At 47.2% G+C, this 24,996-nt stretch overlaps 1 protein-coding gene across 1 annotated transcript; it reads right to left on the bottom strand.

Moving 5' to 3' along the window:
• Window positions 1–486: 486 nt before the first annotated feature.
• On the bottom strand, window positions 487–9,372 carry LOC132321547 (syntabulin-like). The gene is given in 8 exon segments (XM_059835045.1): window positions 487–537; window positions 782–983; window positions 985–1,899; window positions 3,865–3,995; window positions 4,729–4,743; window positions 4,987–5,194; window positions 7,089–7,191; window positions 9,303–9,372. Coding segments are annotated over 8 exon segments (1,695 nt in total).
• Window positions 9,373–24,996: the final 15,624 nt, after the last annotated feature.

Raw genomic sequence — 24,996 nt, 5'->3', positions numbered from 1 at the left:
AAGGGCTCAAATGACTATCAGGTTCCAACTCATTAAGACTTTAAAACAACATCAATCTTCAAAGTGTATCCACACCTATACTTAGCATTGTAACATGTTTGAAGACTCCCATCAACGATTAAGAGCACTGCACGAGACAGGCATGAATGATGTGCTTGAAGCTTCCTGGGAAATATGGGTTTTACCTCTAAATTGAATTGACTCTTTGGACAACAAATTGTAAACACTAGCAGCCTTTCTGGAGTACATGAGTGATACCCTTAGTGGGAACCAGTCTCCACGTCCCTCACTTAACACTGTAGTTTCACAAATGTTTCAGGTTAGTGCTGCCTAAAGACATACCCCACCTTTCTCCGGCCATCTGTTCCCACGCGCATCTCGTGCTACCCTTGAGCCAGTGCAAAGCACTTGTACGTTTGCTCAGTGAACCGGCCAGGGAAACTGATTGAGCTTCAAGCTAATTCAGCAAACAAACATGGCAGAGCGCTAGCTGTAATTCTCCTTGATTTCCCTGGTCATGTTCGCTGTGCAGATGTGCTGGCACCAGAAAGACATCAGCACAGGGGAGAGACACAGTGCCTGGGAGCAGGAAGACTACTTCTGTAGGCAGCAGTACTGTTAAAAACACCAGTTAAAACCATCTTGTGGAACTACAGGGTTCAGCTTTTTCATTTTGAAACAAGAAACGTGTTTTCGAAACAATTTATAATGCCGATCAAATAGTCAGGAGCAAAATAGTGGACTATCAGAATAGACAATAACTTTTTATGATCTCTCTCACCCCTCTTTCTCTCTGCCTCAGCCAGCCAGTGCCCAGGGGTGGAGTGGACTTCAGGTTTTCATCTCGAAGGGTGTATGGTGTAGAGTGCAGGGCCACCAGGCCACAAACACAAAGCAATGCTCCAATACTGTAAACGGGATCTGTTCCTCCTCTCCGAGTACGGAAAGCCCACAGGATAGTTGGTACAACAGGGGCTGCTACAGTATCTCTTCTTTATTCCTGTCTTGACATACCCAAAGGCTTCATCATCATGAGGTTCTGTAAAATCACGTTCTTTCACGAAATAGTTTTCATTAACTCCGTGCTCCACCTTCCTGCATGGAGACTCCATAGGTGACAAAAGGATGGCAGCGTTTAGATGACTTGGAGTTAAGTCCACTACGATACCAGAGTCACTGAACCTTCCAGGAGAAAATTCACCCAGTTCCTTCAGTGAAGACGGTGGGCTTAGAGGACAGGCATCTTGAGCTCTGAAGATGTTTTGAATGAGCTGCTCCACATCTAGGCTAGATGCCACCACGTCAGTCTGGATGGCCTGTTCCACCATCACGTTGCTGACTTTCTCCTCCTCCTGGTAAGAAGTTAGTTTCTCATCCAGAACATTTTCAAGCATCTCTTGATTCAGAGCAGAACTGGAGGGAGCTGGATCACTCAACTCAGAGGTTATGGTGGTCAAACTGTCTTCACAGGAATCAGTCGCGTTAGCTGTGCCCTCATTAAGAAGCAGCCCACTATCTGCCACCTCCTCCAGAGCTTGGTCCTCTGTGGTGAGGCTGTCTGGCATTGTGGCACACAACACCAACGGCTTCCCCTCTGAGTCACACCTGTGCTCCAGGCACTGCTCATCTCTCACAGAGCTGCTCTGAGCCATCTCCATGCTCTGCAGCAAAGATTCCAGTTTCTTGTTTTCAATGCTAATGTCTATGAAGTATTGCTGCATTTTTTTGTCTTTCTCAGCCAAGCTGTTTTTCATGCTTTCAATAACCTGCTTGAGTTGTTTAACTTCCCTTCTTGCTTCCAAGGCGGCCAGCTCTGCCTCCACATGATGACACTCTTCCTCAACCCAGTCTTCCTTCATCCGTCCCAGCTGAGCTTTGAGTTCTTCTATTTCTGTTTCCCTGTAGCAAAATAAAAAAGTTATAAAGCTTCTGCTGACCGGTCAGTTAAAGAGTCAACATGAGGCTCCACTGCACTGGGATGGCTATGCTGCGGAGATGCTCCAAGAAAGAAGCAAGCTTTTCCATGCAGCACTTGCTGCTGCCTTGAACGGAGCTGGCAGAGATGTCAGTCGGCTGCCCAGACACGCCGGCTGATTGCTAACTAGAGTCACCGACCTCGCCACACAGCCAGCAGCCTTGTGGGCTGTGCTCTGATCCTGGACATTCTGAGGTGCAAGTGCTGGCTCTAGGTAAGGTCCAACCAGTGCAGCGCTTAACATCTCACCTACTGCCTCATCCTGGAGGAAATGGAAAGCTGGAGGCTGGAAAGCTGCCCGGCAGAAAAGGACCTGGGGCTGTTGATTGACAGCCGGCTGAAGATGAGCCAGCAATGTGCCCAGGTTGCCAAGGCGGCCAACAGCATCCTGGCCTGTATCAGAAATAGTGTGGCCAGCAGGAGTAGGGAGGTGATCGTGCCTCTGTACTCGGTGCTGGTGAGGCCGCACCTCGAATGCTGTGTTCGGTTTTGGGCCCCTCACTACAAGAAAGACATTGAGGTGCTGGATCGTGTCCAGAGAAGGAAGGGCAAGGAAGCTGGTGAGGGGTCTGGAGCACAAGTCTGATGAGGAGCGGCTGAGGGAACTGGGGATGTTCAGTCTGGAGAAGAGGAGGCTGTGGGGAGACCTCATCACTCTCTACAGCTACCTGAAAGGGGGTTGCGGAGAGGTGGGTGTTGGTCTCTTCTCCCAGGTGACTAGTGACAGGACTAGAGGAAATGGCCTCAAGTTGTGCCAGGGGAGGTTCAGGCTGGATATTAGGAAAAACTTCTATACTGAGAAAGTGGTGAAGCATTGGGACAGGCTGCCCAGGGCGGTGGTGGAGTCACCATCGCTGGAGGTGTTCAAGGAATGTGTGGACGTGGCATTGTGGGACACGGTTTAGTGGGCATGGTGGTGTGGGGTTGATGGTTTGACTAGCTGATCTCACAGGTCATTTCCAACCTTAATGATTCTGTGATTCTGTGAAATGAGGAACTGCTGCCTGGATGCGTCCCCTGTGCCTGCCAGCAGCTCGTCACGTACAGCCAGAGCCAACACTGGCCTCAGACAGCAGGAGGGCTCGGGGCTGCAGGCATCTGGCTTGCTTTGCACCCACCCAGCCCAGCGTGGAGCCAGAGGCTGCTGCCTTGACTTGCAAGCAAGTGGGGAGAGGGGGCCCTTACTGAGATCCAGCCCTCCCAGATGCAGAGGTCGGGCTATCCCGAGCTGGTCCAAGGGGTCCCTGGGACTCTGCCTTGGGGCTCCACTCAAACACCCCTTTGTGCCCGCCTGGGCTGTGTGTGCTGGAGAGCCAGCTCTCAGAGTGCAGCTTTAGTAAAAGAGATGACAGAGATGACGTCTGTTGCTGTGGAATGCACATTGCCGCTTTTTTGCTCAGCATCCATACAAAGGGCTCTTGCGAAAAAATCAGTATCTAAGCGACAAAACCACAAGCGGGCACACTGGTTGGTGTAAGAGCTTTTCTTTCATTAGGGGAGAAGGGGGACAGCTGTAGTCATCTTTCACTGAATCAAGCAGAACAGGAGACTAAGGTAATAACATGCTTGCAAGTCGAAACTCTTATGTAGAAAAGGTCTCAATGCTAAATCAGACTGGTAAAAAATGACCCTTTAAAAACATTCTGCTAGGGAAGTTCAGAAAAGGGAAAAGAGGCAGCCATATTCATAACTAAACTGCATGGTACGTATTCACGGAGCACGCTATGAAACCTGAAATACCTGAAACGACCCTAATCAGATTGATCATATTTCAAATTTCTTAATGAAGACTTTATGTGGTCCAGAAATGAGTAAAAACATTCAGGATTCCCACCCCTAATTGCTCCTGAATTAGTCTTTCTAATTCTGATTTCTGAAGTGAAATATACCTTTCTTTAAGTTTGCTCTCAGATTCCTTCAGCTTTGTTTTCAAATGCCGCACTGTAAGTTCCTTCTGCTGCAGAGGAGTCAAGCACTGCTCTGGATTTTCTGGCTTCATGCTGTGATTGTCACCACAAGAAATGGTGACAAGAAAAAAAAAATCAAACCATCACATAACATCACTCCTACAGTTCTTAAGTCCTGGCAAAAAGAAAAACATCCCATACACTAATACAAAGCTTGACTCATTTGGGGCTCCTCACCGCCTGCACAAGTGACTCCCTCCGGCAAATCAAAGTACTTGAGGAAATGGCTGATTTGTGGCTATGTGCAAAATTTGCTATTTGTTATACTTGTCTTCAGTGCAGGGAGACACTTAACTTTAAAACACCCAGCCAACCCCTCACCCTAAACAGGTGGTGTGCCCAAGGGCAGGCAGCCGGGCCACCGGCAAAGGCACCCAGCTGCAGACACGGTCAGGTGAGGTAGTGTAGGGACTGCGTTCAGCTCCACATGTGAGGTAGGAAGCTGAGCACCCTGAAACCTAGATTCATCCTGTCTAGCTTTAGGTGCATATCTGACATGCTTGGCTGTTGAGTTGCCTGAGAGAGAGAGAGAGAGAGAGAGAGAGGGCAACAGCAGCAGCGTGGTGGCAATTTCTTCTCTGCAATACGTGTTGCATGCTCTGACAGGTATCTGTTTTCTTTCCTGTACGGGAAACTGCACAGAGAGGTGCCTAAGGCTGGGCAGGGTGAATTTTCACCTGAGTGTATCATATTTTCTATACTACCCCATCCAAGACTCTCCAAAGCAAAAGGACCCTTATACAAAAGAACCAGTAAATCCACATGGGAATTGATGCCATGAAACCACATGAAGGAGCCTGCCTTGGAGTGAAAAACAACTATAAGGGGCTTTGACTAAAAGTAACCTTGAATTTTACAGTGCTGAAACAATAAAGCTTTTACAGGGGATGGAGCACCCTGTTGACTGGTGAGCCACCAATATGAGGAGTCACACCTATGCTGAGGAGCAAGTTGACCTGCACGGCAACCCAGACAGCCAATGCCACATTACCGTGCAGAGACGGTAAGTCAGCGTGCTGAACACTGGCATGCTGAAATAAAGACTTGCCTCATCACTGAGCTGCTGTCGCTTCCTTTGCATGAGCCTGGCTTGCTCCTGCTGGTGGAAGAAGCCCCATAATTCTGGTGGACGTTAGCAGGACTCAGCTGGCTTTTGCCCAGTCTTGACAAAGGGTCCTTTTCACGAGAAGCAGGTGGGCTGGCTCTGGACTTGTAGGATAAGGATCCATTATTCCGACCATAAGGGCCACGGCTGCAGGGGAAGCAACACGGTTAAGGCATATTGGATTATCCTCATCACGCAACCCATTATGTGTCTTATTTTACACACAAAGTTGTCTAAACACTAAAACAGACAGGTAACTGTGAGTGGCCGTGAAGAAAGTCAGTCCCAAAGTCATCAGCCACTGCACGTTCTTTCACTGACTGTGGGGCACTCAGTCTGAATTACGTGATCTAGGAAAACCTCAGCCATTTTCACATTTCTCAGTGGATAGCACGATTCCCAGTGACTCCATCAGATCATCCACGTTCCCTGAACCTCTGACTCCATTAAGTAATGAGAGAACTGCAGCCTGGACTAGTGCCAAAAGAACCACACTTCAGCCTTTCCCAGCCAGGTCTGCATAGAGATGCCTGTCCACGGAGGTCTGCTGTAAGACTGCTTTCAAGCTCCTCAGCAAGCGGCCTGAAGGATCACAGCGTGCAGTGAAAACAGATTTTGGTTGAGCCACTGTTCTTTCCTGCCTTTGGCATACCGGCTGCTCCAGCTGCCATTGTCAGCTATTCACTTGCTTAGATATAGTTCGAAACCCACTGTGAGCAGTCTGAAATAGCATTAAAAAAGCACAGCCTTTTCTTTCTTCCTTCCAGTTTCCCCTCATACATATCTACCTTTCTTTTCCCACTCTTTGCTAAATAATCAGACTGTCAACTGTGTGCTTGACAGCAATTGGTATCTGCATTGCCTGACAGCTGCCAAAGGGCTGGGGTGCTCTGAGGACAGCTTCTCGAGGGGCATTCCTCACTTGCTTTGCCTTCTGCACTACTACGCTGCTAACTTCGTCCTCTCATGCCAGTTGTTCTTCTAAACTGTAACGGAAGGGCTGGTTTCAAAAAAATATGGTAAAAGGCAAATCCAGACAGCAAAAGAGAAACCTTAAACATAAAAATTGAAATACCACAGAATTATGAAGCAAGCTCTCTTCTCAAAATCATCTGACTTGGTTTCCTCCCTTCTCCGAAAATGGAACCGTTTATAAGGAACAGGTGGTTGAGTGGCTGCCGCAGAGCTTCATCGCACTGCTGCCGTTTGGGTCATTTTATAACCATTTCACAATGAAGTGCAGGACTGTGGCTTGTGACAACGTGGAAACGTTTCACAGCGACTTAAGCCAAACAGTTAAAAGAGAACATATTGCAAAGGAGACATCTCTTTCCTCTCGATACAGTACAGCATCAACTCTTGTGTGAGGCAGAATTTGCCCAGACTGTGCGTAACACAGCCACGCATTTGAAGGAGTCCTTACAGAGGACTTCTGTCCAATTAAGTAGGTCAGTATGCTCTAACGTAAAGTTACATTTAAATGCACAATAATCTATGAAATGATACATCATCTTACTGCAAGTAAGGTGATTTTAGGGCTTCATATTATATCTAGTATTGCTTTTTCCCCCAGCCAGTACCTTTACTTATTAGGTTTAACCTAGAGAGCACTTCAGTAACATTTATTTTTCCAACAGTCTCATGACACAGACAGGAAACTGCTCATTAAGCATCATTCTGCCAACCTCTGTACACTGGGGCAAGCTGCGACCTTGGAGACGTGTGTGCCTTAAGCACAGGGCTATCCCACTGCCAGTCCCAGCCTGCCTGCCAGCTCTTCCACAAAGGGCAGGAAACCAGTCCTGTCAGTTTGAACTCTTTGGTTTTTTTGGTCTCCAAACACAGCATTTGTATTTTTTTTTTCTTCTTTCTCATATCACAGGTCTCATCCACATAAGTACTGCCCGAGAGCACAGCATCACCCAAATTGTTTTAAAACTCACAATACTGCTATTGTCTGTATTAGCTGCAAGACCTTACAGAGTAGTCTACCTCTGCACTAGTGACACCTGCACTATTCACGAAAGATTGCTTTGCTTACTTGAGAGAAAAAGAAGATCTTTTGCTTCCAGCAGCAGACACGTGGACTTCAGGCGCTGAAATACCGCCCATGCTGCTTGAAGAGCTGAAATCGGCTTCACTCCCTGGCAAGGAAAAGGGAAGAGTAAAAACATGATGATAACTCAAAGTCTGTTTTCAAAATAACAATGAATCACAAGCATCCTTCCTTTGTCCATCCTGTGTGCATTTTAGAAGTCGCATGAATTTTCAAACATCCCTGAGGACAAGCGCTGGGCTTGTTCCAGATTTTCAACGTGTCTTCAGAACCGGCACTTCAACAAGAGCAGAAAAAACATTTGAACACAAAACCCTCATGCTACAGAAGCCATTGTAGGACGCGGCCAGGAACATTTGTTGTGACAACCTGTTTGCTTTCCCACAGCCATCAGCACGTGAATGAGGCTGCTCACGTGGCTCCGTCAGAAGCCCAGTGATTCGGAACACACAATTGTGATGTCAAATGAGAACCAAAAATAGAGCGAAGGCATCTAAAACACAACCTCCCCAGGATTTAGATATCTAGGTACATAAATGCAAGTAAAATCCCAGTGTTTAAAGGGGCCAAATGTTCGAAATGCCACCGCTATCTCTCTGCCAAGACCTGCTTTGGTCTTTATGGTCGAGCTTCCACTTTTGAGCCCAGTAACCACCGCTTACCCCATGCTCTTATACCACAGTGGAATCAAATAAGTGAGATTTGCATGACTAAGATAAAGACATTCGCTTCGCTTTCTATGCCTACACATAAATAGAGATACATAAACAGAAGGAACATATAGACATATGCACTCAATACTGCTCAAAAAGTGTTAAAAGGAATCACTCTGAGGGAAACAAATACTTTTAGGGAAGTAATTTGGCCACCAAAAAACAAAGTTCAGCGAACACTGAAGCTGTTTATGATTTGAAGTCAAACACGGCCAGAAAATGGAAAACCAGAATTTTCTATTTTCTGTCTGAAATGACGCTTTCATTTTGAAAACTGTCAAATTTCTTTCTTCTTTTAAAAAGGGGTGAAAACATTAAAAAATCTCCCCAGTCATTCTAAATATTTTAGGTTGAGTATCATCTCTGTTCAGTCTGAAACACAGGTTTTCTTTAATGCATTGATTTGGCAGCAAAGCCCCAAATCAGTTATTCCCATAGCTCCACTTTGAACATAACAGGGTGTCAGACAAAAAAAGAAATAGGGGATGTAAAGGAAAAGAGAACAGGGAATAATCTACCAATTCCTGAGTAAACATTGCTCAGAAAACAGTTCCAATCTCAGAATTCTCATTAAAAAGGCATTAATAACCTGCAGGAATCCCCAAAAAGGTCAACAAAAATGGTAACACGATTACAGGGCACTGTTTAGGAAGGGAGATGATGGGAACTTGTGTGTTCTAAGATAAAAAGAAATACTGGCAACACAGGGAGGAGGAACACAGCTGGAAAACTGTAGAGAAACTGTAGAGAAAACCAGGTAACAGCAACACAGGATTCTGGCTGCAATGCGTGTTATTTCATGAAAAATGACTTGAAATAAAATCTGATGGTTGGTGGGAGTTGTGCATAGTAAAATGTAGCTGGAGTAGGTTCAGAATACTTTAACCAGGGAATCAGAAAGCTATTTTAAACGTTGGCATAAATAATAAAGATTGTAATTTAAAAGCAGAGCACAAAAAAAATATCTCCCAAGGGAAGATTCATAACGGCCTCTTTCATATGCACAGTATTTCTTTCTGTGGAGGTGAAACGAGCTGAAAGTCACAGAAAACAGTCAGAAAGAGCAGAAAATTTGCTGCAGTAAATACCCAAATTGCAAAACATGTTCTAGCTTGACCTCACGCCTATTTTAAAACAAATACTTAAGAGTGCGCAGTGTGTGTAGCATCGGCTTCTCTTTTGACTCATCTTCCAGACTACCTGAATATACAAAAAGGAATTTTTTTGACTAAAGATCACAGCTATTGCCATCTTCCATACCTGCCTCAACTCTGACCTTGAAACCCCAGGGCCCTTCTTACGCCAGAACTCAGCCATCTTTTCCAGATGCAGGAGCACGTCCCCACAATCCCCACGAGACCTGCACCTCTGCCAAAAGGCATGTGGAGCTAAAAGATGAATTGGCTGGCATGGGTCTCACCCTGTCCAGCAGCCCGGCGGCTCAGGCGCTCCCTGCAAAAGTCCCATCTCTGCATCCCCTACTCACTCAGCTTTGCAGTCAGAGCCGTGGCTTTCTCATGGACCAAGCGCAAGGCTATCCTCGAGGTGTCAGGCATCCTGAGGCGAGAACCTCCCTTTAACGGTGGGCATCCCACTCTCTGTAAATCTGGAGCGGTATCGAGACAATTAACGGGCCAGAGAGAGAGAGAGAGAGAGAAAGGAGTTATGGTGTGCCTGCTGGGAACTCGGCTTCAAACCCCCAACAAAACAGTTACTAAATTCTACAAAGGGGAACAGCTTCCCTGGGAGCAGACTCCCCGCATCACCTCAGTCTACCCAGCAGACTGCTGTTAGGGTGCCCTTCTTCTCTGTCCTCAAGTCCATCCTGCACACACATCTAAATAGAAATTTCTTTTCCCTTTACTGAACTAAGTAACAGGCATCTCCTTTTCTTTTTTTTTTTTTTTCCTTCTGTGAGGAAGGAGATAAGTACCTTACTGCAGAAGATTTGTGCCTGACACCCTGAATTGCAGGTGGCCTGTGCCACCAGCCCAGGGCTGAGCAGTTCATTATTTAGGACAGATGGGACTCAGGCTTTTGCCTTTTACTTGCCCATTCCTCCTTTGTAACTTGCTGACTTCTTTTTTGCATCCTCCATTTTCGCTGTGACGTCTGGGCGCTTGCTACAGCCTAAGAGTCTTCTGAACAAAAGGAGAGACGTGTCTTGAGAGGCCACAGCCCAACCACTAATTGTCTACATCTCCACTAAGCAACGGCAACCATCATTTTTTAGAAGGGGGTGGCTCATAAAATTTGCGACACAGAATTAAAAGATCACTTTTCTAGGCCACTTGAATTCAACACAAACTTGTAGATTTGCATTCAAACATACAAAACACTTCAAAGCCAAAACTGTAAGTGCTACTTAGCTTATTCTCCTTTGAAAGAAATGCTTGGCTATTTGAACATGTTTTCCACATCCATTCAACTAAATTTGTTTAAATTCAAACTTTAAATCGAAGAACTATAAAAATCCAAACTAAAGAAAATAGCACTATGCTAATAATTTTTATCTAACTCTTAAAGCATCTTTTGCTCAAAATATTTATATTCCGATTACATTCCAGAATTATCTCTCGGATGTTACGGAGCACCTTTTTCACTTCAGTGCAATTTAGTTAGCTTATGTTCTAAAAATACTTCATGCCTGCTGACTAACAAAATTCATGGTGCGAAATGAGATACAGAAATTTCCCTGTGCAATGCTAGGCGCCTTGGGCAGCGGTCCTCAGAAACAGGACAAACAGAGAGTGCCTAAGCTTATCAGGGATGAACAGAAGAGGAAAAGGCATCTAATTAGACCTACTTGAAAGATCCAAGCGTGATCTTCAAACACAAACTTTCTTCTGCAGCTGAATGTCCAAGACTGACTTTCTGTTAAACAAAAAAAACCCAAAAACCCTAAACAAACAAAAAAGGAGAGATAAAAGAGACAGAGACTGTACTTGGCTTCCATAAGGGCTAACAGCAGAGCTGTCAGAGACCTGATGAGGACCACAGGAGACTGGGGTGGGATTCATCTGACTAAACATGAATGTCTCTAACGTAGACACCCGCGTCTGAGCCAACCTCGGTCCCATTTTTAGACAACGGAGAGTTACTCAGTAGAACCAGTGAGTTCAAGGCACTGCTTATCCTAAAGTAAATGCTTACATATTTGGGCAGAAAGACCGCACACTAGAGTCACTGATTTTATTTGTTATATCTCCTTTAAAACAAAATAGGACCTCAGTCCACTTCTGCAGGCGGAGACAATTACAGCTACATTACAGATACACAGCTGAGGTCAGACAAATGACAGTCCATCTCTGCTCTATCCAATTTGGCTCAAGACCGTGAATGTACATCTCCCTCACCTCCCAAACAGCTCCCGTAACCCCCAGAAGAAGGGAAATGGCAGATTCACCTCTTAAAGCTGTTCCACTTAGGAAGTGGAAAGAGAGCCAGTCCCCACCCACAGCCCACAGCTCCTGAAGGTCATCTGAGGAGACCTGGAGATTCAAATGTCACCTCTTCTAAATCTCCAACACCGAGGGATTCATGCCAGAGAGAGGAGCTCCAGCGGGACCTACTGGCTGTGCCGGGTCCGTTGAGCCAACTGGGAGGGACCACTCACAAACTGCCACCGGAACCCAAACGTTCTGAAGCGTGCGGGGGAGGGCGGGGCTATGCAAATGACGGACCCCCAACAGCCGCATCCACCCCCCACCACCCACCAGACTTCACAGCGCTGGTGCCTTCCAGACCTCACAGCTCCAACTGCTACAGCACACCACACCTTCCCAGGGTGACGCCCCTCCACGCCCAACTCCAGGACGCAAGCTTTGAGGATAGCACGGGCTTGAACCCGGACACGGCGTCCTCGCTCCTGGAGGGCGAGATGTGCATGTTCATCTCCCTCTGAAAGAGGAAAAAATAACATTAGAAACCCTCAACCCGACATGACAAGAGCTTTAACTCATTTAAACCAGACACAGAAGATGTTTCTATGAACTTCTGATCCTAGTATTTAGGAACAAAAATGCAGGCTTTAGACAAGTATGATTAATTGAAGGAAATCACACCAGATAATCTCAATGCCACTTTAAAGAGGATTTCCTATTGAAGCAAGCTGGGAGGGGATTTTGTCAGCCAGGAATCCATCAGCAAGCACTTCAATCTTTAAGGGAACTGATTTTTGGAACACTGAAGGGATATTTTTCATTATAAAACCATTTACTCCAAGCAGGAGAAGATCATCCACTGTACACTCGCACTCTGCTATTCACACACCCCTCCCTCCCCGCCCTTTTTTTTTATTAATTAAAAACAAGTGCCACTAAGCAGTATTTCCGATGGAAGGCAAATGTGGGTAAGCCTTCCAGAAATACAGGCAGCTCAAAGCAATTGTCCTGTCCCACAGAGAGCATCCCAAAGGAAGACTGAGCTCCCCAACACGCCTTGCACAACTGCAACCCCTCCCCAGGAAGCCCAAAGAGAAACATGATGCTTTTGAAAAATCCCAGTCCTCCGCACTTGATGGTGTCAGAGCAAAAGTCTGGACAAGAACAAGAGCCCCACTTGAGGCTCAACAAAGCTGTATTTGATGCACAGTCTGGGAAAACCAGAGCCAGCAGATGAACTGAGAGCTTTTACAGAAGGCCTCAGACCTCCCAGCATCAGCGCTGAGAGCAGCTTCCTACGCCAAGCACAGGGATGGAGAAACAGCTGGTCACGAGCAATGGGTCCTTCCCAAGGTCTCCAGGCAGCCTGCACCATAGAGGGTTGCTTAAGCAAGCCGTTTGTAAGAGACAAGGTCTAGGAGGAGGCTCTTCCATAAACAGCATTCTCAAGCCGAGATCCTCGAGAACACGACCTTGCTGCTCGCTCTCTTCCCCTACAGAGCCTGAAGGAGCTGCCCAACGGCTCAGGCAATCTCCATTTTCAAGAGAGGCAGAGTCCAGCAGTATGTAAGGCTGCCAGATCCAGAGACATCTCCTGTATGGATCCTTCCCCTGACATACAGGCCCATGCTGGCCAGTCTGGTATTTATGACTGGAGCTGAAGTGCTCTGGAAGGTCTGCACACACTGGCCACTGAAAAGCTCTGCTCAGTGCTACCAGATGATTTCTAGTTAAATTCAGCGGCAGAAAGACCAACACGGGAGAGGCCACAGTCCCACGTGCAAAGGGAGCAGAGAACAAAACAAAAGATACCGGGGGCAATTCTGGAAGCAGCACTGGCCGTCTGGCAGACGCATTTTTACCCTCACCTGGTTCAGGTTTTGGGGGGAAGATCTCCGAACCAAAGTCTTCTTTAAGCAACTCCAGCGGGTGGAGAGGAAGGCAGTTGGGAATGGGGACGAGTTAGCCGTGTCACAGGGAGAAGAACTGCAGGAATAGAACGACAAGTGTTAGAACCACAAACAGCCAGGGAAATCGAACTAGAGCAGTCTTCAGCCTCAGAAAGACAAAAAGAATGGAGAGGAGGAGGCAAGTCAGGAGGCAGGCAGGGAGATTTCCCGTTTTGAGTTGTACGTAGAGGATCTTCAAACAAATCCTTTGTCTCCATTTTCACAAAAATTATGATCTCGAGCAGGTGGGGCGAGGAAGCAAGGACTGAGTTCAGCAGGCTGGATCAAAGGAGTCAGGGAACTTCTTTCAGAATTCAGAAAGAACTCACCCATGAAACTGAAGCCCTCTCTCAGAGCAAGAACTTCCGACATCATCTACCTCTGACTTAGCAGGTTTGTTACTGAGCTACAGAAAACATTTCCCCAAAGAACTGGAGTCAGGCAGCTGCGCAGCTATAGCCTAACGGGTTTGACATCAGTAGTATGCAAGGCTCTGGAGAATTTGAAAAGGAATTAATCAACGCCATCAAACTAAGCAGGATAAAAGACACCCCTGGGCAACCAAAACAACGCCAGCATCCCAGCCCCTCTAGCACATCTCTGAAACTCTCCCAGCGTCCTCTGGGTGCTGGTGATTACTCAAATCGTGTTGTACATGAACGCTCCAAGATGAGAAGAACCCTGCGTCAAACCCCATTTGGGGTGCCCCCATTTGGCTGGGACACCTCATGCACAGGAATAAATAGTTACCCTTGTAGTTCTATACTTTGTGTCCCAGCATCGCTCCTCGGTTGGCATGGGCCACTTGCCAATTTTCTCAACAGCCCTACAGAGGAGAGTTTTGCTTGCCTGAAGGAAACTCTGCAATTGGGTTCACTGTGATCACACAAAAAAGTGCTAACCAGAATTATGTGTTTCTTTTCTTCTTAGCCTTTTATGACTTTCTCTAGCAGTTTCACTTCAAATAAAAGTAAGAAAAGAAAAGCATAGGGGGAAAATGAGGCAATTATTTAAAAATTCAGTCAAGATGAAATGAACACTAAAATCATTGATGCAAGTCAACAACAGTGGCTAGCACGGCTCCACGGGCATCCCACTCATTCTATTAAGTTGCATATTTATAAACTTCTATTAAAATCACTTTTGCCAATACCTTGAATGGCGATTCTTTAAGCAGCCTAAACCACTCATTCACAACAGTGCCCAGTACTTCTTTTTCTTTAAACCTTCATGCCATTCCTGTCAGTGTTTTCTGGCTTCAGCTGTCTCCTGCACTTACCACCATGCCTGTCTTGAAAAGGAGCTAAGGGACCGTCCATGTCACATCTGTGGCGTGCTTCAGGTTGTGACAAGGATTTTTGCACGGGCCGTAGCCAACATGCCTTTTTTTGTATCCCAGCGGACGAACAAAGGCAGACAATCTTCGCTTTCGAATGGGAAAATCCCACAACAGGAAGAAAGGCGCAGCTGTGCCGGACTCTGCTCCCTCACGGATTTAACAACAGCCCTACTCTGTTCGGTAACGTACTGGCAAAGGAATTGGAACAGTGGCAAGGTAAATATGACAACGTAAATAACCCTGTTACAATATGTTGATGACATACTAACAGGAGCTGACACTAAAGAAAGCTGCTTGGAAGCCACGGTTAGTTTGCTGAATTGTTTGGGATTAGCAGGATACCGAGTTTCCCAGAAAAAGGCTCAAGTTGCAAAGGAAAAGGTTCGATACCCGCGCTTCGAAATATCAAGAGACTTGGGAATAGAGAGAAAAGAAGCAAGTCTGCAGAACCAAAATCAAAAAGAAAACAATTGAGAGGGTTTCTGGGGATGGCTGGATTCTGTCGAGCATGGATTCCTAACTTTGGATCGATGGCCAAACCGTTATATGAGGCAGTGGAAGGACGAGGAGAATTGCTAGAATGGACTTCTGGATGTCGGAAAAGTTTTGAAATGATAAAGAAAAGTCTGATGGATGCCCCAGTATTGGAATTGCCAGATAGGACAAAACCTTTTCGCTTGTATGTGCATGAAAGTTAGCACATGGCCCTGGCAGTGATGACCCACGTTCTTGGAAGCTGGGAAAGACCCGTTGCTGACTTCTCAAAGCAATTGGATGAAGTAAGCAAAGGGTGGCCAGCATGCTTACGAGCTGTAGCTGCAACCGCCTTCTTGATCCAGGGAGCTCGAAAACTGACCCTGGGACAGCCGCCCACTGCGGAACAAAAACATTTACAGCATGACTGCACAGCCACCATTGAACAAGTTTACAGGAAATTAACCACAAGAAGTAGTCATAATAGAGGACAAGGAGAAATAATTGAAGGAAACAGAAAAGCTGCTTTAACAGCAAAGAAAGCTGCCTTATGTGCATGTGTAAGTGGAGTCTTGATACCCAGAAATTGATAGGAAACCTCCTCAATATTCTGAAAAAGAAGACCGATCAGCAGAGACGTTAGTGTTCGAAAAATTCAGAAGGATGGCAGGTAATACCAAGTCAACAGTTTCTCACCACAGCCAAAAGGATGGAAGCCCTCCTCAAAAACTTCCACAGGGAAATGCAAATGGGAGCAGACGCTACGACAAGCAGCGTGAAAAGATACGCTCTAGGACCAAAGATGCAAACAAATGCAGATGCAATAGTAAGAAGATACTGAACTTTTTGTGTAAACAATCCCAAAATACAAAGAAAACCTCCTGCGCGTGATGTGAAAAGAGGAATAACCCCCGGGGAACGCTGGCAAATAGATTTCTCTGAGTTACCAAAATGTAGACAGTATCTACTAGTGTTAGTAGATACGTTTCCAGGATCGCCAGAAGCTTTCCCTTGCCACACCAATCGGGCTAGAGAGGTTGTTAAAGCATTATATTAAAGGAAATAATCCCTAGATTTGGGATTCCTGAAGGGCTATCTTCTGACAATGGGCCTCATTTCGTTTCAGAGGTGGTCCAGGGAGTGCCAAAATTTCTCCAATTTAAATGGGATTTACATACCGCATGGAGGCCACAGCCGAGTGGGAAAGTAAAAAACAAAAAAATGAACCAGACTCTTAAGAGGCACATCTCAAAATTATGCCGAGAAACTCGACTTTCGTGGGTGGATGTTTTACCAATTGCTTTAATGAGGAACAGTGTGAAAAGTGGATGGTTAAATAAAATACTTCACGGGATGGGATTCTCCTTAACAGGTTGGTCACAGAGCTTACTTCAAACTCTGATTATGTTTATAATACTGATTGTAGTAGTTTGTATCGTTTTTGGATGTATCGAGAGTATAATTGTTCGGGCTGTAATGTCACGATCCTCACCCCTAATGATAACCACAACTCAGGAAAGAAAAAAGCCCCTTCCTCACAGGATATGCGCAGTAAAAAGAGAGGATCCTGTGACTTCAAGTGAAGATGAGGCACCTAAGAGACAATGGGAACGAGGGCAACTAAGCTCAACTGTAAAAAGTACTTGTAACTGTTGCTCGCAACGTAGAAATGCTTAACCGTGTGTTTACCGAGGGGTGCTAGCTTTGTGGAGTTACCACCTAGCACCCACCTCTGCGCAGACATGAAATAAACAAGGATCTCGACTCGGCGTGTGTATCAGCCTCTTGCACAGTGGGTAAAGAACCCAACTTCTGGGACAACACTGGGAGCCAGCAGCTTCCCCCCACAGGCGAGCATCTCTGCTGCAGGGCTGGTGGCCCCACAGCCACCCTCGGGCCTGAAGCACTGGGGGCTGCTTAGTCTGAAGAAAATAAAGGGAAAGTGCGGTGAGAGTCTGCACGCGAGGAAGAGGGTGGCAGGAACAGGATCTCTGCCTCTCTAGTACCACACACCTCTCTCCAGCCTGACATTGCTCGGACACGGTCTCTCTCACTGGTTCTGGTTTCTGCCTGTCGGTTGCAGTATTTGTCTCTTCTTCTGATTTGCTCTTGAGAAGCGATGGGTTTTCTTGAGAGACATTGTCTTTTTTCCCCTCATGCCCATGAAGCTTTCTCCAAATAGAGATAACATCCAGCCAACACTTTGGCTCCTCGAGGACAAGGCTTTTCATCTCATGCAGCATTTTGCCTGGAAGAAAAAGCAGGTTCAGGTTAAGTAGTTCAGTCTCAGCATTTAATTTTCCTGCCGACTGAGAACAGCTGTTAACAGAGACTGTGTTCAGACCTCATCCACGTGTGAATCCAGGAACCACAGCAGCAGCAGACATCACAGGCACAGCTGAGCTCTCAACACCCACATACCCCACCAGCAGAGACCGAGGCATTACTCTGATTACGAGGAATACAGAGGCCAATTCACTTAAAAACCTTGCAGCCGGTCAAGGGGAGGAAAATAAAAAAGGTATTTCTATTTCTCATTTAGAATCATGGTTAAATTGGAGCCTAAAGCTGAAGGCCATTTGCGATCTCCCAAATAAGAATCCACCAGCACGCAGATATCAGTCCATCTTACTTAAAATTCTTATTCCAGCACTGACAGAGAACGTGACCTGAGTAGCTGAGATTCACAAGAAATCTGTGCACTGAACACTTAAGTGACACAAGATACACGCCTGGATCCACTTCACCTACAAGAAAATGACTCACCCTTCAAATGCACACAACGGGTCCAGAACTGGACTTCAGTTTCAGGTGGGGCTGTTGTAAAATCACTGAATTTAGTTGTAAGCAGAAATAGAATGTTAGAATATTGGTGTGTTTTGAGACTCGTAACCATAGGAACCTCACCAGGGAGTCACTGTTTTGTATTAAGAAACTAATCGCAACGAGATGGAACAATGAAGAATCGAATAGAGAAGTTTCGAGTCCCGTAACTATGGGGACCTGGTATGCACCAGTGATGCTGCTTGGAAATCCCCTTACCCTTCCCATCTGGATTTGAATATCAAGAACGCCAATCAATAGACATTAAGAGAAATAACCATTGATTATTTTGGGTATGGATATTGATCGAATTGTATAATCAAGAGACTAATCAACGAAAATTAAAAACCATGATATATTTTGTGCTAAATAATTTGTGTAATGGCAACTAGGTATGATTTATCTATGATTTGATTATGAACTAATTGTTAAACAATGTAGCTTTGTCGATAAGGAGGATATTCCTGTCAAGAGAATGGTAAGTTGTAGGCCTGGTTAGTAAACCCAGAAAATCTTCTGGAGGTTCCAAGATTAAAGGGGAACGGAATTTTGCAACTAAGCTGAGCGTGCGCAAAGATTGGGTTCAACTAGCGGACACAATGAGGGAGACTATGGATGACCACCAGAGGAGTTTGGACAACCACCAGTGTACCTGAAGGCGCATGCGTTATGAACATTTACATATATTAATGAGGTCTCAGAAGTTGTATGGATATGTTAATTGTTTCCTGGAAATATGATGAATATGTATACTTTGATTGTATATAACTTTTGTAGCAGAGTAACTCGGCACAACACTAGGCGGAGTGATCCCCCGTGCGTCCAGCGCTGCAATAAAGAAGTGCCTGCTTTCTAAACTTCAAATTAAGTCTTAGAAAGTTCTTGGTTTTGCTGACTTACGGTAACAGTTTTGGCGACCCAGATGGGACCTTGCGAGTGAGACTGGAAGGGATCGAGTGCTGATCAGACTCCAGCCGGCACCGAGGGATTCTCGGCGAGGACCATCGCCCTCGACCCATACAAGCTCCTCGCAACGTTCCCTGGAAAAGGGTAAGGCACTTCTTGGGAATTTGTTTGGATAGCCTGCCCGTAAGGTGCAGTGAAAGCTTCGCAGGGTTGGGGCTTTGTTTGCATTGGAAGCCTAGGCGTCTGCCCCTAAGTCATAAGCGAAAGCTATTGCTGGGTTGGACATTTGTGTATTTGAGACAGTTGTCATTTGCATTTGGTAATTTGATATTTGATAATATAATTATATAAGAATAATAAACATAATGGCGTTAACAAAATTGTTTAAGAGTAAGAGCGCGGGGAATTTAGCCATTGACGAGAAGATACCAAAGACGTCACCCTTGGGACGTTTATTGACACACTGGAATGAGTTGCATGATGATTTGCATAAAAGTCAAATGATTGAGTATTGTAATAATTGGTGGCCTTTATATGTTTTAGATGATCAAGAGAAATGGCCAACTAATGGGACTTTAAATTATAATACTATTTTGCAATTGATGTTGTCCTGTAGGAGGGATGGCAAATGGAATGAGGTACCTTACGTGGATTTGTTCTTTTACTTGAGACAGCGAACTGACTGGCAGGAGGAGTGTAAATTGATAAGTCGAGGTCATTTAGTGATGGCTTTAACCTCTGAAAACAGGAAATCTGAAAGTTGTTGCTCAGCTTGAGTTACTGGAAAGAGATGCAGAAAATGCACAACTCCAAGAGAGGATGAAATGGAGCTAGAATTAAATATAGCCCCAATGTCACGTGAGCGAAATTCTTCCCCGTATCAGGTGCAAGAGGGAGGTATTAGACCAGGAGAAAGGGTGGAACCAGATAGTAGTAGTGGAATGGAAGAGGATGTGGCGGGACCACCTGAAGTAGTGGTTCATACACCGGTATCGCGGAGAATCAGACACCAGACACAATTGTTAGCTCCTTTGCGACAAGGGGTTGGTCAGTACGGACCGCTATATGTGAAAGTTCCGTTTTCTGTTACTGACTTAATGGCGTGGAAACAGGCCGCAGGAACGTATAGAGAAGATCCGGAGAGTGTTACAGAACATCTTGAAAAACAAGGTCAAAAACAAGTGACTGAAAAACATAGGCCAGTAGTATTACAGTGATTTCTTTTCATCATTCCTAATGATGTAAGGTGAGAGATCACGACATTAATGCTTTAAGGGATATAGGCTAATGCAAACATATAAAGTAAGTTGCCCTTCTGCTGCAAAGAACTAGAGAAATGTGTCTTTTTTAAGCAGAAACAAACAACCCAGAACTAGAAATAAGTTCAGTCTTTCCAGAGAGGAAAAAAATCCGGAGGAGAAACAATTTAAAGTCCATTTATGGAAAAGCTTTACAAGGCAGCAGCTATTCAACAGAGTCATCGAATCTATTGGATATATTTAAATAATACTTTCCTGTCACATTCTGATTATCTATTCTCAGGCATGCAACTTTTTGCATCTTAATCCCGTAAGATTAAGATGGGCAATCTTATTTGCTTACCTTACTATAATCATCTACTTATAAAAATGCACTTATCATTGGACCCTTTAAAAGGCAGGATTTCACTATTTGACATTGGAGACTTACAAAGCACAGGCTTACAAATGTAGAACTGTAGTTAACTATGCTTTCTCTTAGACAACTTCCGTAAGAATATGCCTGGGATAGCCTATTTCCTTTTGCTCCAGCTAGGGCATTGACTCATCACCAAATGGATGCAGAGGAAAAAAGAAAGACTAGAAACACAGATGATCTAGATTATCCAGAACCCAGAGGAAGGAGAATGAAAAGAAATGAAGGAAGGAAAACTGAACGAAAAGAATCAATTAAATAAATTATTGAGGAAGCAGAGTAACGGAGGGGAAAAATATGAAAGAGATAATATAAAAAAGTAAAACATTCAAAAACAGTCAGTGAAAAGTTAGAACTATACATGTATATTTAAGACAGAGGAATAAAACATAATTGGCAAGAAATTTCGAGTGCCTTGCTCAAGCAATAGCTATTGAAAAAAGAACATTTTTTATGTCAACATTTTTAAGCTTATTTGTATTTGTGATGTATTACTTAATTCCCTGTCATATTTCTCCACTCCTTGTTTATTTTATGTTAGTTATATGTTCTTTCCTTTATTGGAAGTTTGCTACTTTTATGTCCTTTCTTTGAGAGTTAGAGGACACTTGTTTAACTGGACATGGGAGAAGATGGGAGAGACAGATAACTTTTGTGATCTTGTTAAAATACTAAGTTCAAATAATGGCCCTGAACGGCAGGGTGCAAGGGGTTGTAGTGAATGGGGCTACATCTGGCTGGTGGCCAGTCACCAGTGGTGTTCCTCAGGGCTCAGTCCTAGAGCCAGTTCTGTTCCATATTCTTACCAATGGTCTGGAGGCAGGAGTTGAACGCACCATTAGCAAGTTTGCTGATGATACCAAACTGGGAGGTGCTGTTGACTCTCTCGAGCGACAAGAGGCCTTGCAGAGGGACCTGGATAGATTGGAGCATTGGGCAATCTGCACCTGGTATGGAGGAACGCCGGGCACAAGTATAGATGGGGAGCAGAGTGTCTGGAGAGCAGCCCTGCAGAAAGGGATCTGGGGGTGCTGGTTGACACGAAGCTCAGTATGAGTCAGCAGTGTGCCCTGGCCGCCAAGAGGGCAACCCGCATCTTGGGGTGCGTTAAACGCAGCATAACCAGCCGGTCAAAAGAGGGGTTTATCCTGCTGTATTTAGCGTTGGTGCGGCCTCACTTTGAGTACTGTGTGCAGTTCTGGGCCCCACAGTTGAAAAAGGATGTTAAGGTCCCTGAATGCATCCAGAGGAGGGCAAGAAAGCTGGTGGAAGGGCTGGAAAGCATGTGCTATGAGGAGCGGCTGAGGACTCTGGGTTTGTCTAGTTTGGAGAAAAGGAGGCTGAGGGGCGACCTCATTGCTCTCTACAGCTTCCTGAGGAGGGGAAGTGGAGAGGGAGCGACAGGATGCGTGGGGAGGGTTCAAAGCTGCATCAGGGGAGGTTCAGACTTGATGTTAGGAAGCATTCCTTTACCAAGAGGGTGGTCAAACAATGGAACAGGCTTTCTAGGGAGGTGGTCGATGCCCCATGCCTGTCACTGTTTCAGAGGCATTTGGACAATGCCCTTAATGCTTTAACTTCTGGTCAGCCCTGGCGTGGTCAGGCAGTCTGACTAGGTGATAGTTGCAGGTCCCTTCCAGCTGGAACTATTCTGTTCTGTTCTGTTCTGTTCTATTCTATTCCATTTTAAATCAATGTTTGTGAAAGCTGCTGAATGGAAGGAAACCAGAAAGTGGCTTCTGACACTGCAGCTTCTGGAAGCTGTTGCACCTTTGGAAACCTTTGCTGTATTTCCTACAGGCAGTGCTTTCTCTTCTGGGACTTTGGCGAGCCCCCCTTCACGGGCTTGTGACCGCCGTGCTCTGGGTTGTGGCCACTCAGGTCTTGAAGACCTCCAGGCTCAGGGATCTACCTCATCTCTGGGCATCCCACTCCAGTGCTTCATGATCCTCACAGGGATTTTGGTTTTGATCCCTTACCTCCAGCCTGAACCTCTTTAGTTTCAGGCAATGCCACCGTCCCTCACCCTCCCAGCAGGCAGTGCTGGGAAGAGCCTGTCCCCATCCCCTTGATACCTTCCCCATAGGCACCAGCGTGTGCTGTGAGGTGCCCCAACACCTTCTCTGGTCCATGCTGAACCAGCCCCAGCCCCACAGACCCTCCTTGCCTCCCCTGAGCCCCTCTGCTATGTCGGCCTCCCTCCTGTCCAGGATCCCACATGGGACATAGCACCAGCATGAGGCCTGATGGGTGCTGAGCAGAGGGCATCACCCTTGTGCCTTCTGGCTAGGGGAGAAAGACAGGAGAAAAACTGTGAGAGCGAGCCAAGTGCTGCCCTTGATCCCTGTGGGAGGAAGCAGGGGAGCCCCGAGGGCTGGCCAGCATGCTGGGGTGTGGGAAGAGCCTGTGGGACTTTGTCCCGCAGCCTCCCAGGGAGGCACGGGGTGTTACCCAATGAACCCTCTTGTCGTATGTGCCTGGAGACATCTGCCATGGCCAGAGCGACCTGACAGGGCTCTGGGAAGACATGGCTGAGACCTCGGTAACTGGTGTGAAACACCGATGCCGAGCACAAGACAAGAGGTGGGGGGACGGAGTGGGCACTGGTGTTGCGGTAACCCCAGATGTGTGTACTGGGGCTGCAGCGCTGCCAGGGTGAGCGCCTTGGGCGAGGATGGCCCGTTGGGACAGTGTCATCAACAAGATATGGGTTCTGATGTCACTGAATCCCCGATTCAACCGATGGGTTCTGTTGTCACCAAGGGATGGACTGAGACGTCCCCGAGAGACAGACTGTGATGTCACCTAGTGACGGACTGTGATATTCCCAAGCGATGGATTGTGACCAGGCATCCCCCACTGCTTATATCTGGGCGCTGAGTCGCACCCAGCCAGCTCGTGCCAGCACTCCAGCTGAGCGAGTTCGCGAGGTTTGGAGTGTTAAGCGAGACCTTTGGTGCTGGTGTCGTGCTCAGGGAGTTGTTTGTTGCAGCTCTCCGTGTCCAACCCCAGAGCCGTCAAAGGATTTTCCCGGCCCTGCCAGCTTCAGGCAGCCGGGGCACCCAGGAGGCACCCTCACAGCAGCAGAGGTGAGCTGTGCGGGGACACCTCACCCTGGGGAGCTGGGAGGGTTTCCTTCTTGAGGGACCTGGGCATTTCTTCCACCCCTCGCCAGGCCACCCAATGACCATGGCCTCTCTTCCTTTTCTAGTGTGACACTTCTGCTGCAGCACCGGTGCGAGGGAGCCTCTTGAACATCGCCAGCTCCCCCCAGCCCACCGCAGCACGTGGAGAGCATGGCCACGGAGCTGGAGAACTGCTGTCCAATATGCCTGGACAGCTTGGACAATGCCGCTTACGTGATGCCATGCCTCCACCAATTCTGTTACGGGTGCATCCTGCGGTGGGCTGAGAGCAAGCCCGAGTGCCCCCTCTGCAAGAGGAGGATCCTCTCCATCGTGCACTCGGTGCAGGCAGACGACAACTTTGAGGAGCATGTTGTCCCACCTGCGGCTTCATCCATCGTCAGCCACCAGGCAGGAGGAGTTCCTGGCCATCCAGCTGCCCACAGCCCTGCAGCGACACAACCACAGCCTGTGGGGATGGTGTCCAGGGCTTCTCTGGGTGGCCTCCAGCCCAACACCTGGGCATCCCTTTTCCGGGTCCACCCAGCTCTCCTCCAGCCCCTTCTGACCTGGGTGCGTCAGGAGCTGGGACGGATCTTTGGGAACCGGCGTTCGCTGGCGGCCATCGTGGAGGACCTCGTCATGCCCCTCCTGGTCCTCTTTGGGCTGGATGAAGACCTACTGGTCCAGCTGCTGGGGGCCTCCCTCCAAAGCCGTGTGGCAACATTTGTGCACCAACTTATTAATGTTGCTGTGCGATGGTGCAGTGGGGAAGCCCACCGTCTGCTGGGTCTGGAGGATGGCCATGCTGCCGGGGAGCGGGAGGGCAGCCCCGTGGCTGCCCCCAGCCCCGCTGCCTCCCGAGGAGGGTCTCCCACACCTGTCCCGGCCCCCTCCAGCAGCTCCGAGGGAACCAACGTGGACGACCTCCCCAGCACCTCAGCAGCTGCCCTTCGTGGGGGTCCTGGCAGCCCTCCCTCTGCCCCCGTTCCTATTCCTGGGGAGCAAGAAGAGCCCCCGGAGGATCCCGAGGAGGCCATGGCACATCCATCTACTCCCAGCCGGGGCAGGGACCACTCCCCTGGGGGGCCACGGCGACCCCCGAAGAGGAGGGCCGGCAGCCCCGACGCTTCCTCTCCAGCCAAGAAGAGGCCACCCCGCCGGCAGCACTAGAAGAATGCCCCAGGCACTGCCGAAACCGGGGTGGGCCAGCAGCTGGGGCATGTGCCGGCCCTCAAGGGCTGCCAGCCCTCTAAGTCTAATTATCAGGCAGTAAAAGAAAATAAAGGCTTGAAGATTGCCAAAAAAGTCTTGGTGTTTCTCACAGTGCAGGTGGCGTTGCTATCCCCACCTGTGCTGCTTTCTCCCCCTTTTACTGGGGCTATGCCCACCATTTCCTGGGTGGTCAAACACTGGAACAGTCCTTCTTAGAGCAGTAGTCGATGCCCCCTGCCTGTCAGTGCCCCAAAAAAAGGCATTTGGACAGTGCCCTCCACATGCTTTAACT

The sequence above is a fragment of the Gavia stellata genome, unplaced genomic scaffold, assembly GCF_030936135.1.
Source record: "Gavia stellata isolate bGavSte3 unplaced genomic scaffold, bGavSte3.hap2 HAP2_SCAFFOLD_60, whole genome shotgun sequence".
Classification (NCBI taxonomy): Eukaryota; Metazoa; Chordata; class Aves; order Gaviiformes; family Gaviidae; genus Gavia; species Gavia stellata.
The sequence above is the reverse complement of the archived record's forward strand: the minus strand, read 5'-3'. Positions and strand labels throughout refer to the sequence as shown.